This window comes from Echinops telfairi, unplaced genomic scaffold, assembly GCF_000313985.2.
Source record: "Echinops telfairi isolate 266 unplaced genomic scaffold, ASM31398v2 ScPeMD7_3533;HRSCAF=4204_0, whole genome shotgun sequence".
NCBI lineage: Eukaryota > Metazoa > Chordata > Mammalia > Afrosoricida > Tenrecidae > Echinops > Echinops telfairi.
Window position 1 is genome coordinate 87,632,256 of NW_022107431.1, and position 22,462 is coordinate 87,654,717.

At 40.9% G+C, this 22,462-nt stretch overlaps 1 protein-coding gene across 1 annotated transcript; it reads left to right on the top strand.

Moving 5' to 3' along the window:
- Positions 1–52: 52 nt before the first annotated feature.
- On the top strand, positions 53–22,123 carry CNR1 (cannabinoid receptor 1). The gene is made up of 2 exons (XM_045294637.1): positions 53–245; positions 20,093–22,123. The coding sequence occupies exon 2, from the start codon at positions 20,156–20,158 to the stop codon at positions 21,572–21,574; it is 1,419 nt and encodes a 472-aa protein (XP_045150572.1). The 5' UTR covers positions 53–245; positions 20,093–20,155; the 3' UTR covers positions 21,575–22,123.
- The last annotated feature ends 339 nt before the right edge of the window (positions 22,124–22,462 follow it).

Below are 22,462 nucleotides of genomic sequence, written 5' to 3' on the forward strand. Positions count from 1 at the left end.
CCGGCGCCGCCCTCCCGCCCGCTACTCTCGCTGCCACCCCTTCCGTCCCCACTTCTTCGCTGCCTCCGCTTCGGCTGGGCTCCCCAGGCGCCAGTGCCTTCCCCTGGCCCGGGCGGGGCGCCTCCGCTGCCCGCAGAGCTCTCCGTGGAGTGTGGGGGGCGCGTTGCGTCCTAACGGAGAGCCAGCCCCCGCTCTGGGCGACAGGTGCCGAGGGAGCGTCCCCCGAGGACTAGGGGATGCGAAGGGTAAGACCTGACCGAGTGGCGTTTAAGGATACTTTTCTTCCCTTCCGCCTCCCGCCCTCTCGGGGACTGACCAGTGTGGCCCCCAAGTGTCCTTCCTTGAGTTGTTATTCCGTGGGAGCGAAACGTGCGTCGATGTTTATAACAGTATGGCCCCAGCCTGTTAACGGTCACTTCTGGAGATTTCGACCATTTACTATTTCTTGACTGTGTGTGCACCTGGCTCTCGGTGTGCACGGATGTTTGTTTGGAGAGAATGTGTAATGTATGTGTTGGGAAAAGAGGCGCTGGAGTTGATGCTTACTGCCTATCAACCTTACCAGCTTCCAAGTCTTAGCATAGAAACAACACGTTGTCTATGCACCAAACCGTGAAACTGGTAAAAGTAAAATACTACCTGTCATAGAAGAAAATGCATGCCAAATAATAAACTTCATATATGTGTGTGCATATGTAAATCAATATGCATATAACTTTTCTGTGAAGAATAACGGATGTGCATTTAACTAATGCCTAGATTTGAACGTTGATGGGACCATTCAACTCAAAACTAGCCATTAGAACTTAATAATTACATGAGTAAAGTTGATTTTTTAAAAGACATATCCTGTTGCTAAGGCTTTCAGGCATAAACGGATCACCTCCCGAATGCAAATGTGTTTGCTGCACTAGACGTGAGACTGTCCTTTGACCATTTGGAAGTTTAAAAGCAACATGCATGTTTGTAATCCTAAGAGATTGTTTATCTCTCAAAGCCTTTAAACTGACAGAGGAGGAAAGCAAAAATATTGAGTAATCTATTAATCGTTTTGCTGCCCGTCTTTTTCCTTCAAATCACTGGTATTCTTGCCTTTGTTGTTGCTTGCGTAGTAGATTAAGCCTCTTCAGCATTTAATCCAAGAAAAGATCAGAATGGGTTTTCTGGTTTTAAAGGTGTTGAAAGAGATCTTTATTGGTTTCATAACTTCTCATTTATATTGCAAGTGAATATCCTTTGAACAATGGAGGAAAGGCAATCTCCAGCAGAAACGCAGTGGACATCCAGTATCCGTGGTGTCACCACTGACATCAATCTCTTTTGCAGAATATTGAGATGCTCAGACCAACCAATCTTTCAGGTTCCCACAGGGCTTTATCTGATTTAAAAGTGTTGCTTTTCTAATCCCACCCTACTGACAGTTTGCAAGGGAAGATATACTGATTGATTTTTTCTCTCTTTCTCTCTCTCTTTTCTTGGTACTCTTCGCCCTCCCCCTCTCTAACTGAGCTAAGAGCAATTTGATCAAAATAAGAGGCATGTACCGTTTCTTAAGTGAGATAAGTGATTTTCTGACAATATACACACATGAAGAGAATCCACGCACCCCCAGAATGCTTAACACACTACAGGCAGTTATTTGGAAGCATTATAGCAATTAGCCCAGCTGGGCAAGAGGCTTTAATGTTGGATGTGGTTTTAAAAACTAATCCATTTTAGGTTATCAGGAGAACTTACTGTAAACGAACTCTTTGTTTCAAAGATGTCTCCCACTCCAGGGAGGAGAACTCTTAGATGAGATAGGTATCAGGTGTCGGTGGGGAGAGGGCTCATTGTATTCCTGTCTCTGTGGAGATGAAACAATGCCACAGGATGGACATGCCCAGTTTCAACCTCTCTAAAATAAAATTGCTATGTGTGCGTATGTGTGGTTAGGAGGATAAAGTAGATATATCCAAATCCTCACATTTGCATTGCATCAGCATGGTATACATGGGGCAAATACTATGGTAGACCCCATCAATAAGCCCTAGCTGATATTATTGAGGTTGGTGTATAAAGTCACAATTTCTGGGGAAAATGAGGTTAAACGTTGGACTTGTGCTTGGGTTTGTTTGCTATCCACGGTTTTCTGTCTTTTTCTGTTACCCTTTTCCCAAGGGACTGTGTTTCTCTCTGTCTCGCCTGTGAGATTGCTCTTCTCTAATAAGCCTAGCTGCAGGATCAGTGTGTTCTTTTTGGCATTTCAAAATGTTAAAATAGTGAAATTGTTAAATGTTACCCAGATGAAACTGCTGGAAATGATATTCTCCAAAAGGACCAGTGTCTTTGTGGCACATTGACGTCTATTCCAAGAGAGCCCCTTCAGTCGGTTTACCTATTTTCTCAAGAAAGAAGCAGCCCCACGGATTGTGTTGATAAGTATTTAGTATGCAGTGTCAGCTTATTAATTACTAAGGCGAAGCCTGGAAAACTCTCTCAAAACAATCGAATGACATTCTTCTTTGCTTTGACTCAGAATTAACATTAACCACCAGGCAATGTAGACAGGCTCCTTGCTTGCCTTGCCTATTGGTGCATGGAATTATCTTGGGGATACTTGGCTGGGTAAGAATAAACTATTATGAAATGGAACTTGTAATCGCAGTTTATAGTTTACCAGGCTTACCAAATGTTTCTTCGCGGTAGACAGTTGGCCTAATAGAGAAAGGGATTATTTCCCATAATTAGCTATCCAGGAATACTGCAAAAACAAAAACAAAAGCATAAAAGAGTAAGAAATAGAATTTGGAAATACCTAACAGCACATGATGAGTCGAATGAGATTTGGTTACTGCTTTTTGAATTTGGTTAGTGAGATGGAGCGTGTCCTTCAGGTTGCCGCCTGTTACTCTGGGGGTAATTATGTTAGCTCAGTTGCATAAAGCACACAGATGAGAGCTTTCATTCCCTGCTAGAAAGGATGCCATGTCTCCACCAGTGTAAGTCTGTTTCTTCTATTTTTGTATTCATCATTTTCTAATTGAACTGACAAATAGTTAGAGTGAAACCAGCCTTTGGGTTTAAATTATTTATAAGTCTGTTTTGACTCAGAAACAACCTGGGACCCAACATTGCTTGCAAAACTGTAGAGGCCCAGGTTTACAGACTGCACATCACGATTTCCAGAGATTTCAAACTCTGTGGATGTTTCTCTTAGTGCATGAAGATGGGTAAAGAAGTTAAAGAATAAGAGAAAATGAGTTAAGATAAACTAATATGTAGACTTTCTGTTAACAAAATTTTAACCACATTTTCCCCTCTGAATCCCCAGCTCTTTCCTAATTTGTGCCTATTCAATTTGTTTCTATAAAATCGTTAACCTTATATTATTATAACTGCATGGATGCTGTTTTGTGAGCAGTGGGGGATTCAACACTTTGCCACTGGATTGCTATTTAATGCCTTCATAACCATTTAATTTACTTATCTATAATATTCTTAGATTAGATACAATTAACTTTATAATTCAATTCAATTTAGATTTCTCCAAAACATTCTCTAGAACAAGAGAAACAAGGAATGTTATTCAGAATACATAAAATTATGTACTGCATAATTTTAGATGACTACATATACATGCTCATACATACATATACACATAAACTTCTTCATAGAAGTATATCATCACAAAAAATGTATAGCTATGTTGTCTTGATACATTTGAACCTGTAGTTCTGATTTTAAATAAATGCCACAAGTTTGGGGAAATATCAATGTTTAAATCAGCAGCTGTGATTCAAGGGAAAGGGAAGTACCAACCTTGGATCAAAATAAGGCTGCTCTTGGTTTCTGGGACTGGTGGAAATTCTTTCCAGTCTCATGAATTCTATGAATCTTATAAATATATCGATAGGTGTAAGCACATTCAATTATAGTTTTATGATCAATAGTGATGGGTTGAACAAAATTTTCACCATAGGGGCCATACCAATTGGAAGGAAATATCCAAGTTTTTAATGTCTCACAAAGTGCATGTTAACATAGTTATATTTTCTATTGATTACAATTTATAATGCTATCATCAGTAAGTTAAGACTATACGAAATTGGCCAAGAAAAAGGAAAACATTTTAGTGTTTCCTCATTGTCTTTCTTGCTAAGATTCATATGATTTGATGACCTATCTCAAACTCGCTCACCTAGATTACAAGTATGTTGGTAGCATATCAGTAGTAATAGGTCAGAGCCATTACATAAAGTAATCAGTGTGATTATGTCCATTTCATAGCATCAAATATTTACTAAGCGCTTTCCTGGGTCGTATTTCTTCACTAAAGAGGGTGCCTCATGGTGACATAAAGGCTACCTTACAATAGTTTTTCAGGAGAGTTGTGGGTCGAAAATATTCCTGGTGTCGTTTGCATGGCTGTTTTCCATATATTTGAAATATTTGCCACGCAGATTGTTAAGTACTCGGTTTAGAATTCTGTTTAGTTAAAAAAAAGTCATTTGGGTAGGTTGTGGCAAGCAAGTCTCTAATTATTCAAAAGGCAATAACTTACTGTTCAGAGAAATCTTGAGGTTCAAACTTGAGTTTGGATGGGTTTTTGAGGGAAGAATTGTTTAGTCGCCAAACCTGAGCCAGTGGACCCGACAGAGCCTGACATAGCAATTACTGGGGGAAATACCGATAGTCCTATTCAAGCCCCATCTGGAGAAATGTTCGCACCTGTGCTTTCAGGAAATGTTCAGAGTTCTCCCTATTTGTTTACTTCTTTTGTTTTGGAATATGTGAGCTGGAGATCTTTGTGTATCAGCTAACTCTCCTAAGTCCATCGCTCTCTACTGTCTGATATTCTGTGTTTTAGGTTAAGTTTTCAACAGATTTTGCATTTTGCAAAAGAGATTTAAACTTCCTTTTCTCCTAACACAAATGGCAAATACTTTTTCCCTAAGAGCACAATATTTTAGTGTCTAATGTCTTAATTTTCCCATCCTTTTAAATTCCTAATTGTTTGGAGTTTGGGTTAGTTGAATGGCGATTTGATTATCACTAAAAGTCTCTTTAAAGGTGAGTCCCTGTTATTAACATAAACTCTAGCAGATTTCATTTCATTATTATTATTTTAACTTTAGAACTTAAAATGATAGCCACCTTATTAAAATTGACAATGCAGCATCTTGGTGGTTTGGGGTTTAAAAAAAATCAGAGAAACCATAGATATGCTATGCAATCTGTTGTGGTAGCTTGATACACTGATAACTGCATTCACAAACTGTACATGTTAATAAAAAAAAACCTCACAGCCATCGAGTAGTTTCTGACTCATAGCGACCTGATAGGACAGGGTAGAATTTCCCCTGTGGATTTCCAAAATTCAAACTCTTTACGGAGCAGCCACTGGTTTCAAACTGCTGACCTTCAGGTTAGCAGCCCAACACATAACCACTCCACCACCGGGACTCCCTGCATAAGTTAGTAATATATTTAAATGTAATTGAAATATAATAATGGTGCGTTTTTTCTAAGTTCATGTTCGTAAGGGAAGGTGTCCGTTTTCCCTTCATTTACTCATCGTTTCTTTGGACCACATCTTCAGAGAGGAAAATTGCAATCAGTACCAGCTCTGCAAATTGAGTTGCGATAAGAAGTGTTGCGCCTTCATTGGTGGTAAATTCTAGGATGTTGCTGTTGTGAGTTGCTAGGTGCCATGGAGTGAGCTCCGGCCAATGCATGGTGACCCTGGGCCTCAAGAAGGACATCCTGCCCATGGTGTCTGTGCAACAGTGGCAGTCATTGCCGCCGCCACGGGGTCAGCCCGTCTCCTTGGGGGACTTCCTCTTCGTTGCTGCTCTCCTAATGAACCAAACATGATGTCCTTCCCAGGGACTGAACTGGTCTCTCCTTACAACATGTCCAAAGTAGGTAAGATGAAGTCTTCTCATTCTTGTCTCTAAGGAACACTATCGCCACGTTTCTTCCCAGATTGGTTTGTCCTTTTAGCAGTTTATGGTACTTTCAATATTCTTCTCCAACACCAGAATTCTTAGGCTTTCCTTATCCAATGTCCAACTTTCCCATGTGTAGGAGGCAATTGCAAATACCATGATTTAGATCAGACGCACCTTAGTCTTCAAAGAACAGTCAATACTCTAAAGAGGTCCAGTGCAGCATTGATTTTAAAACAGAAAATTTCTACCTTACATATGGACATTTGTACTAGCAAGTTCATAACATTGATTGGAACTGGTCAAGAGATCAAAGATATTTAACAAGTAAACCAACATCAATCTACCCCAAGTATTTAGGTTTTATGCCATCATTGCTATTTGCTTTTAATTCAATTACATTTAAAACTAAATCAACTTTATTTCTTCTTTATAAAACTAAATGCATTGTTTATAAACTGGACTAATTTAATGTCACTATGAGCTGAGTATTTTGGCTCATTGCAGTGTGGCTGGGTACATAGACCCGAGTTTCCACTCATTTCAGCCTGATTGCTATTAGAATTTGTACAGTGTGTCTAATTTTTGTACAATCTGTGGTGAGGAAGCAATATAAACGTGGAGTAAAAGAAACACAAGATACTTTAACACATAACCAAAGCAGGTAAAAGATTGTACAAAGAATTTTGTATCTTCATATGTGGGGAAATTTATTTTAGACAATATAGAACTCTTTTTGGAAATGAGATCTAACTTCTGACAATCAAAAAAGGAAACCTTTGAATGATTTTAGTTCTCTTCTAAGGAAACTAATTATAAGTAATGAGCAATCCATGATCCATTTTTATTGATGAAATAATTAGACAGGGAACAGTCTGCCTAGAGTCATACATTTAAACGCTTTAAGGACACATTTCCATATTTATAACTTTTAGTATTTTTGAAAGACGGTGACCAGCTTTAAACAATATAAGTAATTTCCAGTCACTTGGGCAATTCCATATGATAATTAACAGAGGAGCTGAATTATTGGGGCCTATTGCAAATTTTCCATTTTAGTTCTTTCCTGGGTTAGTCGCCTGTGATACATTATTTTATGGTTTGAGGGGAAAGAAGAACCAGAAACAAACACTTGCAGCTAGGAGAAAATAAACTGGAATGTTCATTGCTTTTCATTTTTCCTGCTCTGTTAAGGTAAATAATCAAGAGTTCCTTCAGCCACCGTCATTAAGTCAACTCTAGCTCATAGTGGCCCTATGTAGGTTCCCGACACTGTAAGTCTTTATGGGAGCAGACAGACAGCCTCGTCTTCTTCCTGCAGAGCTGCTGGTGGACTTGATCCACCAACCTTTCATTAGCAGGCTAGTGTCTAACCCACAGTGCCATCATTGGTGTGGAAAGAAATGGCTAGCTGCCCTGTGAAGCTTTGCAGAGACGTGAGTAAAATTAAGAGAGAACGGTGTGAGGCTCTTACTTTATAGCTGAGTCTTGGGTACGTACATATTGTATTGGGAGCTTTCCTTTGCTGGACAGCATAATAGGATGTTTTCAGGAAAAGTTCAGAGAGGCCTTGAATCGTAGATGGAAAAACCACGAGAGATGCCCTTCTCCTGAAGCTTGTTTCCAAGCTGGACTGCAGGATACTATTCCAGCCAACTATGACTACTTTGGTCTTGAATATCTCTAGGAGGACCTAAATGTTCAAGAGCAGGCTCCTTTTACAACCCATTTCAATGATTTAAAAACCTACACTCATAGTATAGAGTCCCTGGATGGCACAGCTGTGAAGTGCTGGACCACTATTGGTGGTTGGAACCCACCCAGAGACACCTCAGAAGATAGGCCTGGAGTTCTGCTTCCAAAAGGTTACAACAGAGAACCCTGGGGAGCAGTTTTGCGCTGCACGTATAGGCTCTAGCTGCTAACCACAACTCATAGAATATTCTTTCTTCCTATCTAACCTGAGATCTTCAGCTTACTTCGATGTCTTCTCTTTCCCTAACACCCTCCATTTAGTCCTTTTTTATGGGCCTCAGTAATCTGTAACAGCATTCTTCAACATTGCAATGCATCAGTCACCTGGAAACTGTGAGAAAACAGACCCAACTCTAGAGTTTTTGATCCCAAAGATCTGAGATGGAGCTCAAAAATTTGCCTTGTCCATGAATTCCCAGGTGATACTGATGCTGCTGGCTCAAAGACCACATTTTGAGAGTCACCACTGCCCATGGGGTGAACCTGCATGGACTTTAAAACCGCTGTGTGACTTCTCTCACTGCTCTTTCAGATGCACACTACAGTTTCCAGCCCACCACCACCGAACTGATTTCCCAATGCTTCTAGAGGCTCTTTGCTCCCAAAGCCTTTCAGCTCCACAGTTCAGAATCTAAGAAATGCATCCGAGCATCCTTCTAATGGTTTGACCTTGAATATTGAATACAATCGAGTTACCTCTGTTTCCATGGCGTAAACATTCTGTATGCGCATCCAATTTGCATGCTTACTTCTTCATTATTAACTACACTTCCAAAGTATATTGTGCATTTCTTCTGACTTCTAATTCTTCCAGTTTTATTTGTGTATAGTTATTTGCATCATGAAAGCACATTTTCTGTTCATATCTTTCTTTGTTAGTACATTCTGAAAAATTTATATTTAACATATCAGCTAAAGTACGTGATACATAGGAACTAGTTTTTATTTATTTATTTTACATAGTTTTAAAAATGATGTTTGGAGAGAAACCTGGATTTACACAATGATGGAGACCTTATTTTAAATTTTTCCAGTGAAAGCATGCTAGGGAAGAAATTAAATTATTCAGGAAACTATCTATTCATTTCTTCAATTTGTAGGAAGCACTTGGACAAATACTCACTTCTCCTGTGAAATATTCCATTTTAGTTCTCATAATAATAGAAAACAATTTTCCATTCTTTTTCATCAGAGACTTATGACCTGTGTTGGTGATTTTGTATTTGAAACATAGAAAGCCAACTGTTTCGTAAAATAGAAACGCGTTGAGTTTGCTATGAGCATTGTTTTGGGGCTCCCGAGACTTCTCTTCTTACTCTCAGCATCTCTTGGGATCTTGGCATAAACATATCACTTGTCTTCATAGACCTACGTTCCTTTACTCATTCTCAATTACTTCCTTGAGGCAGAATTGCAAATACTCACAATTAATTTTTATTTTTAATTCTTTGCTCCAGAAATGCAATTAGAAATTTAGTTTTGGTAACCAGGAGTAATGACTATTTTAACTTTTCCTTAACATGTCTCCTTATTGATTTTTTAATTAATTAAGTTGTAAAATACCTCAAATGTTGCAGCAGGAAGAGAAGTTGCCCAGTCAAAGCAAGAACTATGTCCACGGAGTAGAATAACAAATTGTTTCCTGGGGGCTTTATAAAAGCCACTCCATCTAGTGGTTGAATATTCACATAACTTCTCTTGACAGGCTGTTTGGAAAATACTCTTGCATATGGAGAAACTCATTTCAAAAAGATCAATGCCTAATAACATGCATTTGTGGGAAAGAAAATGTCCATTATATTAACGTTTTCATACAGTGGCTTTAAAGGTCTATCAATAGTCTGTAATTAGGATTCATTAAAGGTTGTGCATGTCACAAAGAGAGATTTTTAAATGTCATTGATATGTCGCTAAGCAGGTTGAGTTATGGTACACACCCAGGCTGAACAAGAATTGGAATAAAAACAAATATCTGATCTTTTCCCATAACTTCCACTTGTCTAATTAATGTAACTTCCATATTATAATGGATAAGAGATCCTATAGTCAATAATTTTGATTCGGTTTGTATAACTTTTTAAATCTAGACTTTTTTTCCCCCCAGATGGATGTTTGTATGGATCAAGATTCATACAAGTGAGTTTAATGTAAAGGAAAATAACCCACGTTTACAAGTCATTTTGTTAAGTTAGACCAGCCAAGCTGCATACACACACCAACACTCATTTAGTAAACACGTATTGAGTACCTACTGTGGGTCTGCGGCTGCGTCAGGCAGAGGACACACAAGACCATAGACCAGCGGTTCTCAACCTGTAGGTCACAATCCCTTTGGGGGTCAAACGACCCTTTTCCTGGGGTCACCCAATTCATAACAGTAGCAAATTTACAGCTATGAAGTAGCAATGAAAATAATTTTATAGTTGGGGATCACCACAACATGAGGAACTGTATTAAAGGATCCGGCATTAGGAAGGTTGAGAACCGCTGCCCTAGAAGGCGAGTTCCTGTCCTCGAGGCATTCAGGGTCGGAAGCACCGATTTCCCTTGGGAGAAGACCTCAAAGCACATATCTAAAGGGGTTTTACACAGTCCAGTACTTTCGTTGTTTAAACATCAGATTGCTATTACATGTTTTCATAACCGATTCCGTTCTGTCACCTGAAGGGTGGGAGAGAGGGGAGTGGACTTGATGGAGTAGGGTGGAGTGGAGAATCATTTTATTTGCCTCCTTGTGGGTAGTAGGTCACAGAAAGAGAACTCTGGGCACCCAATGGCTCAGCTGCTAACAGAAATGTTGACACTTCAAGCCCACTCAGCCCACTGGGAAAAAGACTTGGCAAAGGGCCCCCGTAAAGTATAACCCAGAAAGCCTCTGGAGAAGTTCTACTATGAGCTGAAATCAATTCTGACAACCAGCAGCATCTCAGAAAAGGTAAAGGCTAATGGCTGGAATATAATGCTTCTACTGAAAGGAACAGAGTATGTGCTCAACACAAACGTACTAAATGAAGCATCCGAGGGTTGATATAACTTTATACCCACCAGCCATGTAGTACCAGAAGTCCCCAACACATGATGACTGGTCGGAGCCTGTCTTAAGCTGGATTTGCTAGAAAGTAAAACCAGTGGAGTTTTTATATGTACAGGCTTAAATTAAGAGAGAAAGCGTGTCAAGAAAATGACTCATAGAAGGTGGGCAAGTTCCAAGTCCATGGGTCAGACAGAGGTTAGACTGGAAGCTTCTCCTGATTTGCTTAGCTGCAGGGGCTGATAAACTCAACACCAATAGGAAGATGACAAGCTTGTGGCTGAAGACACAAATGAATCCAAGGTCAGCAGGTCAGGCTTCCGGCCACGAAGTTTAATGAGTCCAAGATCAGCAGCTGGCAACATGACAGGTCATTGGCTGCAGTCCAAAGAAGCAGAAGTGAACAAGCCAGATGCAGAATCCAGATCCAGCAAAAAGCAAAACGAGCTTTTCCACTGTCCACTTATATTGGAAGCGGACCATGCTCCAACTTCCTTTCGATTTATGGCTGCTCAGAGCGGACTCTTTATGTAAGTGATGACATTGTGTTAGAACTCATTGTAGGGAAGTAAGACGTCTTAATCGCCAAACTTTTGAGAGTTGGCCGAACCAAGTTGACACAAAACCTTAACTATCACAGACCTCTAAAGAGGTTCATAGTATTTTTTCCAGTTGACTACCAATTCTTGTCCAGAAGTTAGGAACTGTGCCCAGACACTCTGCTGTCTGGGTCCAAGAGAAACACACTGGTCATTTGGGAAGTTGACTTATTTGAAGTGAACTTGAATTTCTACACAGGAAATGGATATTTATACCTTCATCCCCACTGTTACTTAAAGAAGTAGCTTTCTTTTGTTCTTCGCTAGTGTTATGGAAAATGTCATTATCAACACCAACTGATTGCTGGTCCTTGTGACTAATGCAGGCGAGGAGCACAGTGATAACGATGATGATGTAGTTTTATTATTCGTCAGTCCAAACCCACAGCCATCAAGTTGGTTCTGGCCCATAGAGATCCTGTATTACAGAATAGAACTGCCCCATAGAGTTTACAGGATGTCATCTTATGAAACAGACTGCCTCATCTTTCTCCCTTGAAGTGACGGGCAGGTTTGAATCACTGACCTGTTGGTTGACAGCTAAGTACCTTTCCCACTGCACTACCAGAGCTCCTCATGATTTGTCAAGCTAACTAGACAAACAAACTCACTACCCTTTAGCTGATTTTGACTCACGGTGATCCTATGTAGGATTTCCGAGGCTGTAAAATGTTATAGGATCAGCTAGCCTCATCTTTCTCACGAGGAGTGGCTAGTAGTTTTGAACAGCTAACCCTGCAGCTAGCAGTGCCACCGCGGCTCATTTGACAGCCCAGACAAACAAACAAACAAACCAAACAGGACTTCGGGCTTTAAGTCACTGGCCATACTGTTGCCTTTGACAATCTCAGGGCTAGGTTTTGCTGTCAATCATTCCTCCAGATTTCAGTTGCTCATTGAGTAAAATTGCCATGCATTACTTATTCCCCTTTTTTCACAAAACACCACCAGCGCTCCTCATGGTTGGCAGTTTGAAACCACCAGTCGCTCTGCCGGAGAAAGGCTGGCTTTCTAACTCCTGTAAATAGAGTTTTGGAAGTCCACAGGGGGGTCACTATGAGCCGACATTGATTCTATGGCGGTTAGGTTTGGTTTTGTTTTTCTCCCTCAAAAACCGAAAGATTGGCCAGATCTTGGACTTAAGAGAAAGGACTTTGAGCTTTGCCAGCCCGGGTTGAAGTCCCATTTTGTTCCCTCTGGTTGACCTTTGGCAAATCATTTACCTCTCTATGCCTCATTTTTCTCAAGTATACAATAGAGAAGCACAGTAGAATTTCATGCAATGGCTGGCACTAACCAAAAATTCACACACTTCTTAAAATGAAAATATTTAGGAATTGGGGTTGTCTCTATTGGGCATTTGGCTAAATTGTGTGAGATTTGAGGCAGGCAAGAGAAGATTCTAGTGAGACTTAATTTGCATGCTCAGAGGATCAAAGAAGAAAAATGCCCTTTTGGTGATGGATGAAGGGAGAAGAAACTGCAGGAAGTATGCAGCACACACTGAACAACACATAGCACACTTTCAGCCATTGCCTTTGAGTTCTGTAAAATATTCCACGCCCTCTTTGTAGTGACTGAAGCATATGCAACACAGAGTCACTCTGGAGAAGTTTTTTGCATAAAGCTCATGACTTCTACTGAAGTGAAACTGTATATTCGTATTTAGGGTAAGGCTGTTTCAATTATGCTTAGTGACTGTACTTTCCAGCCTATGTAGAGAAGTTCTCTCTCTCAAAAGGACAAAGGCACTTAGTAGTAGGACACCTCTAGACAGCAGAACAAAATTAAATGGTGAATGGAATGTATTATAAAGCTCAACAGATCTTTGGATTAGGTTTCTCTTACAGCATCTTCACCTAACGGCAAGTACCTAAGTCAATGTCGTTTATAAAGGTATTTTCTTAAGCCCAGATATCCTTGAGTTTTAACAAAGTTTTTAACATTAAATCATTGTCATTAAGAATACTTCAAGTTGAATTTGAACAGCAGTTTAACTTTGTAAGTGTCTTAATGTTATTTAGTTCATATTGATATATTTTAATGAAAAAAAATCTACCACTCATAATATTAGTAAAGAATAAACCATAAAAGGGTGCATTTGGTAACTTTTATTCTATGCTACAAAATATATGAAAAGCTAAACCTTCTAAAGCCAACCAACTATTGCTAGTATAATGGAATTTTCTTTTATATACAGGAAAAGGAGGTGACATTAATACAAGGAAGAAAGATGAAGTATTTTTCCTGAGTTACCAGGATAATTAAGTCGATACATTATTTCACTTTGCTATAGAAAAGATAGGAAAATTGGCCAAACTCCTTAAAAACTGCCTAAATCATAATGATTAAGTGAGAATCAGAAAAGACTCAATTGCTCACTCAGCGGTAGTGGAGCATCAGTTCTGATTTTGGCCTGTGGTATCTGCCATGTACGCTGAAGACACGATTGAAACTTTATATGGTTCTCAGAGTCAATTAAAAATTTGCCTACTAACTTCAGAAAACCATATTAGCAAGGTATAGTTCAGTTTATTTTATTGTTGTTGTTGTTTTGTTCATCAAATTAGTTGAAACCAGATTTGCTTCCAATTGAGGGACAATAACAAATACATCCAATGGCATCATCATCCTTTGCAAGGCTCTTCTATGAGGTCATTCTAGCAGAGTAACACAGAGCCAACAAAGTAGGGACAGCAGTGGGAATAAACAAAGACTTAGAGCCTCTGCTATCCATTTAGGCACAGCAAGCTTGGTATTGCTTCCTTTAAAAACGGATACATTTAGAATAATTGAGCAGGAGCATAATGGGCCTACACAATCTGCAACTATATTACAGAGCAACAGTCCTTCTGATGCCTTCAGTAGGTTTTCTGCCTTTCTGGATGGGACATCCCACAACATGTAAATACTGGTCTCCTGCTTATTCCCCCAGAGGGGCTCCCCAGCCCAGAACATCCCATAAATATTGAACTCCTAGGTGCCACGGCGATAAATATATAGATCATTGAAATGTCTTTCTAAGCTAAAGATAGTATTCTCTAATGGGGCAATCAAACTAAAATAGCATGTTATTAAATTATAGTGATTTAGAAATATCTCCAATTCTATTTGAAGCCTTATTTTGATAGCGTACTCCATACTCTGTCTAGTCAGGCCATGGCTGATCTACAGCCATAATGGTTATAGACACAAAGGCATGGACTCTGATCAAACATTTTCTGAAACCTGACATTGCTACTATGGGGGTCTTGGCAAATGGTTCAAATGCCAACCAATAGACTGGCGGTTTGAATCAACCCAGTGGCATCTTCAAAGAAAGGCTGTAAAGGCAGCTATTGGGAAACCAGTGGTGCACAGTTCTGCTCCGACACACATGGGCTATGGTGCGTCAGAGTCAATTCCATGGTGACTGGTGTTTAGTTGCTTCTGTGTCCATCAAATTCCCTGGATGATGCCCTAGGATGCGAGTTGATGTATATGATTGGAAGAGGGAGGTAAATGTGCACATAAAAAGGACAAGGTAGCAAATGACAACATTTCACAATTGAGGGGTTTTCTTTAAAAAAAAATAAGTTCACAGATTTTTAAAATTACTGTTGTTTAAAACATATGATTTGTACCTTAGTCTACTTGAGTATGTTGGTTATATTTTTAAAGTAGAATTCTAGGAAAATGCTTTTAAAATTTCACTGCATTTCTCTTCTATAACTATAATAAAAATATAACTATATAAAAATATAATAAAGTTTCTTTAATAGGTGTATCTACACATCTTGCTAGATATTTCCAATTATGATTTTCCTAGTAACAAGCAAAAGAAAAATGAACAGAAGCTGCATCCCCCAAAAGCTTAAACTATATTACTAATAAACTTTCAAAGAAAACTCTCAATGAAAAAAATAATAAGATAAAAGTTACTGTAATAACCCAAATATAGAAATAAAGGGAAAATTTATCAAAATGCAGAAAACAGCTTTCCTGCCATGATCCCATTAACTTATAATAACTTATACACAGTGGTGTTTTGACATTACTAAGATCCTTGAATTTCTCACAATGCATGTATTTTAATCTATAGTCTTTAATTAAAATTGGCCTATGTCAGAACTGAAATTACTCTACAACTCATGACCACACCATATCCGGCTCAGATTTTAACAAGCTAGTTTGTTTTGATGAAAATGCTTGGTCACATTAAAATGGAAAATTGTGATCACATATGTGGTGATCTTAATATAGAGTAAATCACAGGAACACATGTTTTTGCATTACTCAGTCTGATCGTTTGTCTTCACTGAAGAAGCTTTGTAGCTTTTCTAAATACTAAAATTTTAATCCTTGGGACCATGCCAGTAGGCAGATTTACCTAGATGGGCTGGGATAGGTAATAGTGACTAAGTAGGCAGTAGTTGTAATTATTATTTTGTAAGAGGTTAGAAGCCTTGAATATAATAAAGATGCAAATGGCTTTCCCCTAGTTATTTTTAGTCCTGAATAGAATGTGTAAAGTTCAAAAGCAAGGACCCTGGAATTTGACAGGCATGGATTTAGCTGCAAACACAGCCTAGTCTATGCAATTTATTTAACATCTACTGACCTCTATTGCTTGATCTGTAAAATGGGCTTTAAAGTAAACACATGATGAAGTTGTCATAATAGTTTAATGATGTCTCTCATGGGACCGAATATAATAGACACTCATGTAAAGTTCCCTCTCCATCACCTATGTGTGTATATTCCATTTGCTTCTGTCTTAAGTGCTGAGACAAAGTTGAACAAGCAACATCTAATCTAAGTAGCATAATAAATTATGTTGAATCATCATGAATAGTATATGGTGAAGATTCATAAGGCCTTAATAATGATTATAATTAATATTTATTGAAGACTCACTTTTGTGCTGGGTACTATGCTGTGTCTTACATGCATTCTTTTACTTAATTTTCAAAGCAATTCTATGCTGGCATTTTCATCATCATTTTCATCCCCAAGTACCCCATTTGAAGTGATCATATATGTACATATATTGCAGTAGGGAAATCATAGTATTAAATTTATCTCACCTTTTTCTTTTGTCTTTTTACCTGGCTTTGAAAAGTTTCAAATTGCATATGTGGCTTGCATTACTTTAGTATTGGTTAGTATGCAGCGTTAGAGTCAGACCACCTAACTCTGTCACATTCCAGCTGGGTGTAAATGGAAAACTACCCTTTCAATGTTTTTAATTTGTAAACTAGGGATAATTAGAGCATCCATCTCAAAGGAATATGGTGTGAATAAATAAATTCATACACGTAAATGGCTCCCAATTGCCATCTGCACATGATCACTCTAAAAGTTCATAAAAGGGGAAAAACGGCAAGACCTAGTGATTATAGAAGTCAAGAAAGAAGGGTTTAAGGTAAGTTGCGTTAATGCAATACTGTAAGCAGGGTGAGCAGTGCTGTACTGGAAGGTAGATTATTTCAGGGTATTTATAATAGTCAAAAATCTCTGTCAGTAGGATACCGGTCATCTTGGCCAGATTGATGCTGGTCATATTGATCCAACAGATCCTTAAGTGGTGATAGGGAACTATCTTCAATGTATTTGAAGAGCAAAACATCTCTCTTGGAAAAAGGGCAGCAGAACACTCCCCAGAAGCAAGGCAGGGGGTCCCTTCCTCTCCTACTTTGGACATGTTATCCAGAGAGACGAGGCCCTGGGAAAGGACCGCGTGCTTGGTAATGCAGAAGGGCCATGGGAAAGAGGAAGATTTGCCAAACCAAATGGATTGACAAGGTGGTTACAACAATGAGCTCAAACATAGCAATGGTTGTGAGGCTGGTGCATGACTGGGCAGCGTTTTGTTCTGTTGTACATAGAGTCTCTATGAGTCAAAACTGATTTAACAATACCTGACAACAGCAATGCATATATATTTGTTTAAATATGCTCGGATATCTCTGGAGTGAGTCACAAGAAATATGTCGTGTCTCTAAGGCAGAAGACTGGTTGGCTAGAGGGGAAGTTACTTACTTGAGGGGCAGTGACTTATAGAATAGAGGTAATAGAATGACTCCCAGTAGTTAGTTGAAAATTCAAGCTTTGGTTTTTAGGCCAAATACATACCCATTGAGATAATTACCTTTCTTTTCTCTAATTTTAGGCAAAGGCAAATAAATATTATTAAATAACTGTTTTAATGCACCAGCTAATGAAATTCAACTGCCACTTTATTAGGTTTCTGTGAACATTTCAGAACTCCAAGGGAGCCAGTCTTCCCTCGGCTCCCTCTCTCTTCAGCTGCCCTGTTTTCAGGCTTGTAAATCATAGAAGAAAAGATAATCATTCCTCTGTTTTCAGGCTTGTAAATCATAGAAGAAAATATAATCATTCCTGTGCTCATTATTATATGATTTGATGAGGCCTATAAAAGAAGGCTGAACAGGGGGGTGGGTGGGGGCGGAGAGTGTCACAGGAATGGAAGTAACATTGGGACTAGGTCTTAAAAGATGAATCTATCCGGCAGAAAGTTTGGAAATGAGTATTTCAGGCAGAGGGAGGGCAGAAGGAAAGGAGGCAGGTGGGCAAGTCTGATTGTCTGATCTGAGAGCAGCCAGTCATCTTCTGTGGCCAGGGTAAGTTATATCTTTAAGAACGGATCAAACTGAGTGGCAAATTGGTCTGTTAGAAGATACTCTGAAGCCCTGTGCAGAACAGCTTGCTGTCACACATCTAGTTGTCGTCTGTGTCCTTTGATTATGGGTGGAAGCCATCCATCTCAACGTAACTACGCTGGTTGCTGTTGCTATTTTCTAACAAACACATTTGTAAAGAACAGAGTTGACTCATCAGAAAGTTCTTCACGGTGGGGCAAATAGGATAGATTCTGGAAAAGATGGGGATGTGACAGACAGACAGACTGACGGAAAGCAAACCCAAGGACACTTGAGAATTAACAGTGGGAGGAAGGCTGAAGCTAGGGACTCGCAAGAACTGTGAAATCAAGGAAGCACTGGGAAGCTGGTTTAGATGCTGGGTTTGGGTCTCCTGTTTCTGCATCCTTACTGATTGTTATGGTGTGTTGGTCTGGATTTACTGGAGAAACAAATCCAGAGACGCTTGCGTGTGTATAAGAGAAAGCTTTATATCAAAGAGCAATTGTATATTAATTTAACATCCCAGCCCAGTCCAGATCAAGGCCCTAGGTCTAATATTAGCCCAGATGTCTGATATTAGTCCGTAAATTCCTTTTTAGACTAACACGACACATGCAATGATGCTGAATGCAGGAAGATCACAGATCTGTGGATGGAAAGTCTTGTGGATCCAGTGGTGGTGGAAGCATCTCTAGGGCTCTGGCTTCCATCAGCATGGCTCCACGTGGCTTGTCAACAGGAAGGCAAAGCATCAAGTCTTTCCCACCTCCAGGGAGGAAGAGAGGAAACTCCCAGAATTCTCCTGAGAAGGTCATGCCCATAAGGAGACATCAGGCTGTGACCTGATTGACCGACTAGACTCCACCCCTATAACCTATTTGTCAAGTTGACATGAAATTATGTAACTACCACATATAGGTATCAACAATTATAATTTATTTAAATCAAGAGCCTAATAATCACGTTTTACCTAACAGTTAAAAATCATTAAATCTACCAAATTCCTTAGCGTAGTATTGAACATCCTCTAAATTTTGCATGTTCATCCTGTCAGACTTGTTGGAAAGGCTGTATACAAGGAAAGCCATAAGCACCATCCACCCCGTCTCCTGTTCCCTGCTAATTGGGCAGTCCTCCTTTCCAAGTCTCCCAGAAGCTTCAGTGCAAGTTTGCCCCCTGGGAAATGTTTCTTGATTGGTGTCAGCTGTGTTCCGCCCTTCTCCTTAAAGAAGCTTGCCCGATAGGGTCAGGACTCAAACCCAGATCTGTCCACCATGGCCCCATGGCTTATCTAGCTCTCGACAATCTCTTCCTTCTTTACACTGGACACTCAGACAACACAATTCCGTTTCTTATTTGACATTGCCGTGCTCATTGTCTTACATGGCTCCTCTTACCTGCATGGCAGGTGAGAAATCTTCAAGAGCAGAGCTGTGGAAGACAATACCGTCTACTCCACCCCCACTCGCATGAAGACAGTACGTGGTGTGTTTGTAGCAGTAGAAGCCAGGTGGCTAACACTTCTAATACCCCCATAGAATGCATGCAACACCAAGAAACATTCATTGACTTTCATCTCGCAGCCCTGACGGCCTGGTGGGTTATTTGTCGGGCTGCTAACCCCAGTTCGAAAGCAGCAGTGTCAAAGCAGAGAACGAGGAGGCTTTGAACTTCCGTAGTAACGATTTAGCCTCCGCGGTGCTGTCCTACTGAGTCACCGCGAGTCGGAGGCAACACCACGAGGGAGTTGGCTTGGGCTTTCCTGCCAGGCTCTGGAGGTCCAGGCATGCCGCTCATGGCGGCACAACGCTGGAGGACAAAAGTGTTGTAAGGACCGTGTTTCTGGGAGGCTACTACATCAGTGAAATACTGGCTTTGATGATCATTTTAATTGTTCTAGATACCAAGTAATGCTTCTGACTTTCAAAAAATAAATGATGGTTGGCTTTTCTTCTGAGTGACTGGCCCGTTTTGTTTGCTGAACCTCTGAGAACTGGCCCTGTGTTCAGAGAAAGGAATGGGATGGTACAGTGGTCCCTTCTGGGAGTGTGTTTATATTCTCCTGGTTTTTATGTCTGTTTATATCTTCCTGGCTTTCTCATGATGCAGCGTATGTGTTTTCCTTCCTGTTAGGATTCCCTCCTGAGGGCCCCTTTCCACGTCATCTTGAGATTGGCCTAATCGAAGACGGAGGTGATGAAGTCGGTCCTAGATGGCCTCGCAGATACCACCTTCCGCACCATCACGACAGACCTCCTCTACGTGGGCTCCAATGACATTCAGTACGAAGACATCAAAGGCGACATGGCCTCCAAACTAGGGTACTTCCCTCAGAAATTCCCTTTAACTTCCTTCCGGGGAAGCCCCTTCCAAGAGAAGATGACTGCGGGCGACAACCCCCAGTTGGTCCCAGCAGACCAGGTGAACATTACCGAGTTTTACAACAAATCTCTCTCGTCCTACAAGGAGAATGAGGAGAACATCCAGTGTGGGGAGAACTTCATGGACATGGAGTGCTTCATGATCCTGAACCCCAGCCAGCAGCTGGCCATCGCTGTGCTGTCCCTCACGCTGGGCACCTTCACTGTCCTGGAGAACCTGCTGGTGCTCTGCGTCATCCTGCACTCCCGCAGCCTCCGCTGTAGGCCTTCCTACCACTTCATCGGCAGCCTGGCAGTGGCAGACCTCCTGGGCAGCGTCATTTTTGTCTACAGCTTCGTTGACTTCCACGTGTTCCACCGCAAAGACAGCCCCAACGTGTTTCTGTTCAAATTAGGCGGCGTCACGGCCTCCTTCACTGCCTCCGTGGGCAGCCTGTTTCTGACCGCCATCGACAGGTACATCTCCATCCACAGGCCCCTGGCCTATAAGAGGATCGTCACTCGGCCCAAGGCCGTGGTGGCGTTTTGCTTGATGTGGACCATCGCCATTGTGATCGCCGTGCTGCCTCTCCTAGGCTGGAACTGCAAGAAACTGCAGTCCGTTTGCTCAGACATTTTCCCACTCATCGACGAAACCTACCTGATGTTCTGGATCGGGGTCACCAGCGTGCTGCTGCTCTTCATCGTGTACGCCTACATGTACATTCTCTGGAAGGCCCACAGCCACGCGGTGCGAATGATTCAGCGGGGCACCCAGAAGAGCATCATCATCCACACCACCGAAGATGGCAAAGTCCAGGTGACTCGGCCTGACCAAGCCCGCATGGACATTAGGCTGGCCAAGACCCTGGTCCTGATCCTGGTGGTTTTAATCATCTGCTGGGGCCCTCTGCTTGCGATCATGGTGTACGATGTCTTCGGCAAGATGAACAAGCTCATTAAGACGGTGTTTGCCTTCTGCAGTATGCTGTGCCTGCTGAACTCGACCGTGAATCCCATCATCTACGCTCTGAGGAGCAAGGACCTGAGACACGCTTTCCGGAGCATGTTCCCCTCATGCGAAGGCACCGCGCAGCCTCTGGATAACAGCATGGGGGACTCGGACTGCCTGCACAAGCACGCCAACAACGCCGCCAGTGTTCACAGAGCCGCCGAGAGCTGCATCAAGAGCACGGTCAAGATCGCCAAGGTGACCATGTCTGTGTCTACAGACACGTCTGCCGAGGCTCTGTGAGCTGATGATGCTTCGCTGGCAGCCCAGGAAATGAAATCCGTGGGTGGTTTTTGTTTTCTTTTGTTTTTTCCTCAAAACCTAGAGGAGTGTGTCGTCTCATCGGTTATGTTCTTAAGTTTACCATGCTCAGCGAAATGGTGATGGCTCCCATGTTCACTTATGAATTCTCTGGCTTTCGACAATTCAGACACTTGAACTAAGTTCCCCAAGGGCGTCCGGTGAGGAGACCCAGCTGCTTCGATGACTGAAAGGTCTTGCAGAATCTCCCAACAGAGGAACACCCTTTGGCTGTGCAGTTTGAAGTCTGAGTGTCCATAGAAAACGCCATCAACTGATTAATGCCATTGTAACCATCAGTCTCCTGATAATGTGAAATGTAATTGTCCACAGTATCACAGGTGTCCGTTTCTGCCACAGTTACACTACTGAAGTAGAGCTATTTTGTGACATGTGTTGTGTCCTAGGAGATGTGTATCCATGTTTACGATGTGTTATTTATATTTGTCTAGTTCAGCTAAACTAAAAAACATTTATGAGAACAATGGGAAGGAAAAAAACAGTGGATGTATGCCAATCACTCTTTTTCATTCCCTACACAGTATCTTTAGAAACCTTAGTATATGGTCAAATGGCTGTTTAACTTTGACATAGAAATTCCCATAAAGGTTTATTTTTCTGTTGACCTAGGACTTTGAAGACAATACTCAGTCAAGTTTTCAGCTCAATTCAATGACATTTAAAATTGTCACAAGAAGACACGTTATCTTCTGGACGATACTGTTCTCTTGGGTAATGGATTAAAATCCGATTGGAAGAGAGAAGGCACACTGACTTTCCTGGCTGATCTCTCTGACTTTCCTTAGTCTCTACATTTTACTGGACCTCTTA

Excerpts from the sequence above, each read along its gene's own strand:
- CNR1 (XM_045294637.1), top strand. The coding sequence starts at position 20,156 with ATGAAGTCGGTCCTAGATGGCCTCGCAGATACCACCTTCCGCACCATC.